We start from the raw sequence: 8,542 nt of genomic DNA on the forward strand, positions 1-8,542 counted from the left end.
ATTTCAAGTCGTATCTCAACTTCTACCTGCGATTTTAGAAAAACCGTAAAAGATATCAAAAAGCCTCTTTAATATGTTAAACAGGAAAGTCTTGTGAGTTTGTTAAACTTTGAATGAAGTCTCTGAGTTAAAAGGAACCCAATAGAGTTTTAGGTCAAAAAAGTGATGGGAATTTGCTGAAAATTGACCAATCCCATTCATTTCAATGGGAAAATTTTCGCAGAAAAAGCTTAATAACTCGAAAAAATTTAAAGATATCAATGCCAAAATTAATAGCCGGAAAGATCTTAACGAGCTGAATGTTTTGATATGAAATTGTTGAAATAGCTCAAAATCTGAAGGAGAAGAAGAGGTTCAAAAAGTGTAAGGAAGCAGAATAAGAAGAAAAGAGGAAAACAATAGTTTGAATGATTAACAGCATTCAAACAATTAGAAACTACACAATAAGAGCACACCAAAGATGTTCCCTACCTTGTTTGCTAAAGTTTCAGCTACTTCCTGTAGCCATCCTCAGAGCTGTGACGACATTGGTGTCATCACTTCTTTCTCTGCCCTCTGCTGCCTGCGCCATCCTCATCAATGACAGTCCCATGCGTGTATAAAGAACCAAGAAATGCAAGTTGAAAGATACACAGAATGAACGTACGGATGAGGAGTAGAAGACTATTTTCACGTTTAGTCTGCATGTTAAACTCAGAGTGACCGATCATATTTTAAAAAATAAATCAAAAAATTGTTTCTCAGTGAACTTGGTCTTTAAATCCACAAAAAAATCCTGTAGCATTAACGCTAAGATAGAATGACAAAATTTAATCATTTCAAATATTTTGTTGTCATAAATGAAAGGATGCCTTGCAAAAAGTGGGGGGTTTCATATATTTTTAAAACATTTATTTTAGGACAGTAATAAAAAATATGCTAACTTTATATAAACACACATTTAGTTTGACTGTTAGAGTTGTCTGAGATGCTGATGAAAAGTGTCACAAACAGTTTATGAATGTCGATTTCTCTTTTCATTTAAACAAAGGCTAACATATTGTAAACACGTTTCACTTGTTTTTCTTTCCCATGCTGTCACCATTGTTTGCAGCACACGTGCATGACTCTCCAGGTCGTTGCCTCACCCTCTGCCTTCTCCTGTTCTCAGACAGTCCATCATTAGCTGTCTGCTGAACACCTGGAGGCAAAAGCCAGAAAGGTAATTATTGAGGGCAAAGCAGCGTCTGCACGCATCCATCATTAACCCATCGTACCTCATTTGGAGCAGAGAAAAGACCTTGCTGTTGTGAGATGAGAGAAAGCAACAATGTGGGCCGGGGATCAACCCCCCGACACGTCAAATGTGATACAACAACCATCTCTGAGCCTTCGGCTAATAAAGCCAGGAATTTGCTGCAGCTTTTTTTTTTCTCCCTTCAGAGGCAGCAGCAGACCTGGAGCTGTGCCAGGCCTGAGGGATGGGGAAGGTTTATTCCTGACATTTAACAGCAACCACGAAGGAATTCACAAGAAGTTAAACTAACAAAGAGAGAGAGACCCAAGTTAGCTTCTTCAGCCACAATCAGAGATTATGACTAAAGTTCCCTCAGAAATCCTTCCTTGTAAATTAAACCCATAATGACTGCAGAAGCATATTTTGTATTTGTGCCTTTTTGCTCATGAGTGCATGGATCTGAAGGATGTGCATGCTTGAGCACAAGTTTGAGTAGTTGTATGCGTGTGTCAGGCCTCTCATCCTGGCATTGTTACATCAGACTCTCTGTGGGCGTCCAGTTCAGGTAAAAAAGCATAGTTGTCCATTCATTTCAAATCCTAATTCTTATTTCCAGTCCTCTCTGACAAGCCTGAGCAGCTTGCACACGTTGGAGAGAACTCAAGCTTGACAGATGGGAGAGATAGAAGATGATGCCATAAGTTACCTCTTGATAAGAAATAAATAAAAATAAAAAGGCCAGGATCTGCGTTTAACTCACAACATTTAGCTCAAATTATAAGTTTTGTGATCACCTCTTGTTTTCTAAATGCACATTTGTGATAGAAACTATTTTCTTTAAATGTTTAAGTTCTAAAGACGCCCCGAGTGGAAAACTGGGGACAATGCAGGTTTTCAGCATTTCCTTTGGTGTGTTTGTGTATTCTAACACAGCAAATTAGGTGACAGATTAAGATTACAAGCAACCAGAACAGCATTCCGATGTGCTTTAGTAATAATTTACTAAAAAAGCAAAGATTTCCTTCAAAAGATGTCACAGAAAAGTCTCAAATAAACAGAAAATCCTGGTATCATGTCTGAGCGGTAAAATCAGCACGATGGGAAAAAAACTTCCCGGGAGGCTAATGCAGCTGAGGCTAACTCGAGGAGCAGATTAGTGTTCAGGGATGCATTTGTCGTGAGGAAATAAATCTAACTCATTTTCCACCATTTATAACCAATGTGGATTAATGACTCATTCAACACAAACGTACTTTAAACACATCAGTCTAACAGCTGGAAAAATCTCTCCACTCAGCCGTGAACCATTAAAGAGCTTGAACTCAGAACAAAACACATTTTAATTATTATTTCTGATGATAATCAGTCACTTTGAGTTTTTCATGCAGCCTGAACATGAAAATAGTCTCCTACACCAACCTCCTGTGTTAGCTTCTGACAGAAAATTGACATTGAAACTCTAGGATTCGAAAAGCCATAAAGATCTATGTCACACTGTCACTTAACATACATGGAACCACCCATCTTAATACACAACAGGGAAGGTTGTCATTAGTTTTCAGTTCATTTGATTTATTCAGTCAGAAATATAACAAAACATAATATAATCATAAAACTTTACAATAAAAGTGACTGAAAAGGCTCAGGCAGAAGCAAAATGCTCATATTTATGCCTGTACTTTTTATTATATAATAATATAATAATGCCCTTTTTAATATAATAATAGTAAATAATTAAAACAATGAACCTGTCAAACTGAAATACACTCCTCAATTCTGTACCTGGTATAAATATTGTTTTTGTATTTATTTTTAAACAGAATCATAGTAACACATTTCCTTAGTGTCCCCTCCATCCTATTCCAAAGTCTTGTTTTAGTGTCCAGAAGAGAGCTGAGCACGTCTAGGCTAGTAGATGCTAACCGTTAGCATTAGCAACATCACCGCAGCAGCGTTGCAAGTCAGTGGTAGAGTTGCAATGCTGTGTTGTGACTCAATTCTAGTTCCTAGAAATGGTGCATTGGTGTCTTTCCTACTAGAGACCACTGCAAATGTATTGAATAAATGTGTTCCACATTTTTAAGATATTTATCTTTTTAAGTGTTTTTCCTTTTTGTGAATTCAAGTTCTGCCCCAATTTTAGCGAATTTGCAAGACTCAGTAACATCTGAATGATGATATTTATGTTTTCAGGCTACACTGATGCCATGGCAGGGTCATGAACATCAAGTCATCTGTGATACATATTTAATGTTCCAAGGAAAGAGTCCTTTCTTATACACATAAAGTAAAAAATGAGTCACAGAGAAGGCCTTCAATCCTTGATCTGTGAGAATGTTCCTACGTTTTTGCAAATATCGCAGCAAAATCAATTGTGAAACTTTCGCTGCTTTGTTTTTGTGAAAAGACTTTGTGCAACCTTAAATCTCAACAAAACAAGTTGTCCCAGTGCTCTGCTGCAGGCGTGCAGTACAGTAGCCAGTAGAGCTTGCATGTGCAGACTATTTGCTGAACGTTATCTCTCTCCCCTGCCAGGGAGTCATAATGAATTTATCAATTAGCCCTGACTGCTTTGGGGGCCTTTGGGGGCAGCAGTCCCAGCTCTGAACTGAGCCTCCATCAGTCATTCTGTCAAAAACGTAGGAAGTGCTGAGCCATGTCAGTAACACTGTTGAAAACTGAAAAGCTTTAAAACAATTCAACAATTTTCTTAGGACTAGTTGTTACAGATCCCTTTCAGCACAATAGTTCAGAACTTGGTGGAGTGCGCTTTACCATAGATTTCGTGGTGAAACTGGCGTGACACATCTTCAGTTGTGTGCCCCGACCTCATTGGGTGTTTCGGCCACTTATCACAATACACCCTCTGCCGGGGTTGGCCCACCCCTGGTTGATCAGACCCAGGTGTGTGTCACTCAGAAGCACCACGTCATCATTTGGCAGCCCAACTAGCATCCCTTCGATTCAGCCACAGCCAGTGACTGCTTTGTTCCGCTGCAGTGGCAAGCTCTTTGATTGCCCTCCGTTGGGCCTGGCCTCTGATTCCTACTTCCTTTAAAATCCTAATTATGGAACTGGCTACAAAACCTCTGCATCCCACTTCCACTGGCCACACCTTCACGTTCCAACCCCTCCCCTTTGCTTCAGCTGCTAGGCTTGCATACCGCAACCGCTTTCGTTCAAATGCTTCGTCAACGGCATCCTCCCAAGGGACTGTCAGCTCGACAATGAAGACGCGCCGGCAGGACCTTGACCAAAGGACAAGGTCTGGGCGCAGGTTGGTTGCAGAAATTTTGGGTGGAAAGGTGAGCCTGTGTTTGAGGTCTACACGCAAATCTTAGTCTCGGGCCCCATCCAATGCACCAGGGTCGGTACTAGATGGCTTTGTCCGCTGCTTCTCCCCTTCCCGCATGAAGAATTTCTGTGGGATGGCAATCTGGCCAATGGTAGGCATAGCGTTGATGGTTACCCTATTTTCCTCAAGTTTGGCAGCCAAGCACTTCAGTACTTGGTTGTGGCGCCAGGTATATCTCCCTTGAGTTAGGCTGATCTTGCAACCCACCAAGATGTGTTTGAGGTTTGCTGGGCCAGCACACAGGGGACAGGCTGGATCATCTCCATACCACATTTAACTTTGAATTAAAATGTGATGTTGATGACAAGAGTTGGGGTTAGAGTTGGTAAAACATGAGAAACTTGAAATCAGCTGGTAAATCTGAACGAGTAATGAAGTGTCTCCCTCCAGAGGAAAACAGGAATAGTGTTTACTGAGCACAGAGGTCTGTCCAATGTAAGAAAAAATAAACTTTATTAATATTTTACTTGGCTTTACACAGCATCAAAATTTCATACATGGCTTTAAACATAACAATCTTCAATTAAAAAACAGTTAAATTACGTATTGTCTTGTATTACTGGTGTGCTGGAGGATGAATACATGCAGAACGGGAGAAAAATATTAAAAGATAAACATCCCTATGTTGAGAACTCAAAAATTAACTACTTATCAAAGAATGCTGTTCCCTTGTTAGACAATTACATTGATTCAAACCTGCAGTCATCAACATTCAGAGCAAAACTCTGACTGGGCACAGAAGTATGCAGTGCAGGAACAGATTTGTGTGGTAGGTGAAAGGCATGGTGTGGCAAAAGGAAGGAAAAATAATCTGTGATATGTTTTAAATTCAGAGAACATTTTCTAACAACATGGCTTCTTCCAATGCAGTTTTGTTCCTTCAACCCTGTTACTATCAGTGCAGAGAGCATTCAAACCAAAACTCAGAGGAAACACTCAGAAGTGTGTCAGTGCACACGGTTTTGTCTGCTTGGGAGGGGAGCGCGTTGTGGTTTTAACCACTTGAAACTGACAGGCAGCTGGTTGTGGTGCTCAGCCTGCACTTTCTGGGCGGTTTGCGAGGCTTGCTCGGGGTTGATGGAGGGGAGGCCACGCTCAGATTTCTGACCTTGTTGAAACTGTTCCTCAGACTGTCCCTCCTGCTCTCCGAGGTGCTGCTGGTCTCCTTAGAGAGGAACTTGTCGGGGTGGCAGAGGCCGGCCCTCAGGCAGCAGCAGCACAGCAGCTCAGCCATGGCCTTCCGCATGTCGCTGCTGCCGAGAGCGTAGATGATGGGGTTCAGGCCTGAATTGAGGACGGCCAGGGAGATGCAGAAATCAGCGCTAAACAGCAGTGTGCACTGGCGGGAGATGCAGAAAAAATCCACCAGTAGGAGCATGAACAGAGGCCCCCAGCAGAGCATAAACACTCCTACAATGGTGATCACAGTTTTCAGTAAACTCAGGGAGCGTTTGCGACTGCGCTGAGAGCCCAGCTTGGCACTCCGGTGCACGTGGCAGTAGATTGCGCCGTAGAGAACTCCTATCGCTAGAAGGATGAGGAAGAAGATAATAAGGGAGAAAAATATGTAGGTTTTGGAGTACAGAGGGAGGAGGGTGGAGCATTCAGCCAGGCTGCACACACAGTTCCAGCCCAACAGGGGGAGGAAGCCAATCACCAGCGCGAAGGCCCAGCAAAGTGCCACCAAGCCATAAATTCGATAGTACGTCTTTGTGGTTGACTTCTGAGGCAGTGGTTTCATCATGGTGGTGTAACGCTCCACAGCAATCAGCAGCAAACTGAATATGGAGGCCGCCAGGGCCACAAAGAGAAGTCCCTCCCTGAAGAGCCAGAGAGCAGGGGTGAGGCGAAACGTCTGGCTACCTGACATACAGATGTTGGCCAGGTAGGCAGCACCAGTGAGGAGATCACTGAGTGTAATGTTGGCAATGCAGACATAAACCCAGCGGCGGCTGCGGCGAATGCGTGAAACAACCGCCACCAGCACCAGAAGGTTCTCCAGGATGATGAAGATGCTGAAGAATAGAAAAAGGGCCATGGTGATGCCAATGTTGCTCTGGCTGTTTGAGATGGTCCTGTTCTGCAGGCGGCCCGTGTAGTTGTAATGCCTCAGGATCACATGGCTGATCTCTGAGGGTGTATCGGTCTCATTTGATAAAGTGGTGTTGCCGGGGGGACTGTAGTACAAGTGGGGACAGGAGGACGAGGAGGTGAGGGAGGAGAAGACACTCATGGTGGCAGCTGAGCCCCTGAAGATCAAGGCTAGCGGCAGCTGAATCCAGTCGGTGACCGAGCTCCACGGAAATTAGTGTGGAAACCCCTACAACCAAACAGGCTGTCGGCACACTCTAACCAGTGTAGCTCAGTGTCCACACACACACACACACACCTGAAATCACAAAAAGAAGAAGTAAGTACAATTTCATCTTGAGCGAAAGTGAGATTGAGAAGAAAAAAATTCCCTGGCTTTCAGATCTGAGACGTTTCACTGAGGTTCTTTGATCCATTTAAAAGGCATCACTTAAATACCCGCCGTTGTCATGTGTCTGAGTCTCCACCTAGCTGTGGTTAACGCAGGATGAGTGAGCAAGGGCCATTTAAATCACCACGTGAAGGAAATACGCTTAAGGCTGATATCAGTGATGCAGGAAAATATTTTATTGTTAAAAAGCAAAACAAATGTATCAAATTTCACTTTTTCCTTAATGATGATACACAATATTCACAAAATTTGAATTGTGTTGAATCGGTATTTGATTGTTTTTGAATAAAATTCAAGAAATACTACTTATTTTATTAAGATAAAAACACAAGCAAACAAGAGTTTAATAGATTTTCTAAACTGGAAATCCATTCAGATATGTTTCTTACAAATATTCATCATGCTGATTGAAGTGAAAATGCAGTGGGGAGTACTTACTGTGGCTGCTGGTGGTGATGATGCTGTGAGTGTGCTGACTGCAGATTTCTGCAGCCCATTTTTGTTGGGGAAGGAAGCTGAAGACAGTCACACACCCCACCCAGCACAACTAACAGATGCAACAGACACTATAGACTACTGACTGAACAAAGAATCCTGACATTTAACATAACTTCACACACATCCACTCAAATAGGTCACATTTCAACCACTTATTTCAAACAAACACATGATTTTCAGCTCAAATTGTCAACTTTTCCTAGTTTTTTTTGTACAGATACCACAAAACAGCTCTTATGAAAACGTGATAACATTTGTGGGAAATGATCTTTCAAAACACCCAAATTGTAAATCTTTTGTAAATAAACATGACTCAATATTTTAAAGGATGTGTGGCAAGACTCACTTGCACTTACAAGACAAGGACACCAAGTCAAGCCATTATTTCTGAAGCTTCAAATATTGAGTTCTTTTTTTTCTCTCAGTATTTCTCAGAACGTGTGCAAGAAAAACAGGAACTCCCAATCAGATGGAAAGATGCCCCTCCCTGAAGATAAAGGGGTTTCATACATCTCATTTCACAGCTGTGGTTCCAGTTTTGAGTATGCAGGTTGCGTACGCTCACCCAGCATGGCATGCTTTACTTCAACAGTTGTTGTATAACCATGTACTCAACCACACGTGGTAAAGCAGGTAACGGTCCAGCAAACATAATTCCTGCTAAGAACTGATATGTGAGGCATCCTGCGAGCCCCACAGCATGATGCCAGAACCCTAAATTAAGGAACCTCTTTCCCACATGAGCTAAACCAGAGTCGGCGGCAGGGCACGTTTCCCCTTCTCATTGAAGCAATGATTATATATTACAAATTCCCAAGAAAATAGGCTGTAATTGTGCCGCTGCACTGTAATAATCATTTACCAAATGCTGAAAAAGATGCAAGATGTGACCTTTACCAGCATAAAATAAAATACCAGTGCATTTACAAACAGAAGTCTCTTTTCATAATCCTTTTTCTATATTTAATGTTTTTACATTGTATTTTAATTG

The 8,542-nt window shown here is 42.0% G+C and overlaps 1 protein-coding gene across 1 annotated transcript; it reads right to left on the reverse strand.

The window, feature by feature from the left end:
• Nucleotides 1–4,491: 4,491 nt before the first annotated feature.
• Nucleotides 4,492–7,898, reverse strand: s1pr4 (sphingosine-1-phosphate receptor 4). The gene is made up of 2 exons (XM_070553932.1): nt 7,492–7,898; nt 4,492–6,960 (listed from the first exon to the last, which is right to left on the reverse strand). The coding sequence occupies exon 2, from the start codon at nt 6,802–6,804 to the stop codon at nt 5,566–5,568; it is 1,239 nt and encodes a 412-aa protein (XP_070410033.1). The 5' UTR covers nt 6,805–6,960; nt 7,492–7,898; the 3' UTR covers nt 4,492–5,565.
• Between the last annotated feature and the right edge of the window lie 644 nt (nt 7,899–8,542).

Source organism: Nothobranchius furzeri, chromosome 8 (genome assembly GCF_043380555.1).
Source record: "Nothobranchius furzeri strain GRZ-AD chromosome 8, NfurGRZ-RIMD1, whole genome shotgun sequence".
NCBI lineage: Eukaryota > Metazoa > Chordata > Actinopteri > Cyprinodontiformes > Nothobranchiidae > Nothobranchius > Nothobranchius furzeri.

Bases quoted from the DNA above. Each gene is read 5' to 3' on its own strand.
- s1pr4 (XM_070553932.1), bottom strand. From the start codon at position 6,804: ATGAGTGTCTTCTCCTCCCTCACCTCCTCGTCCTCCTGTCCCCACTTG.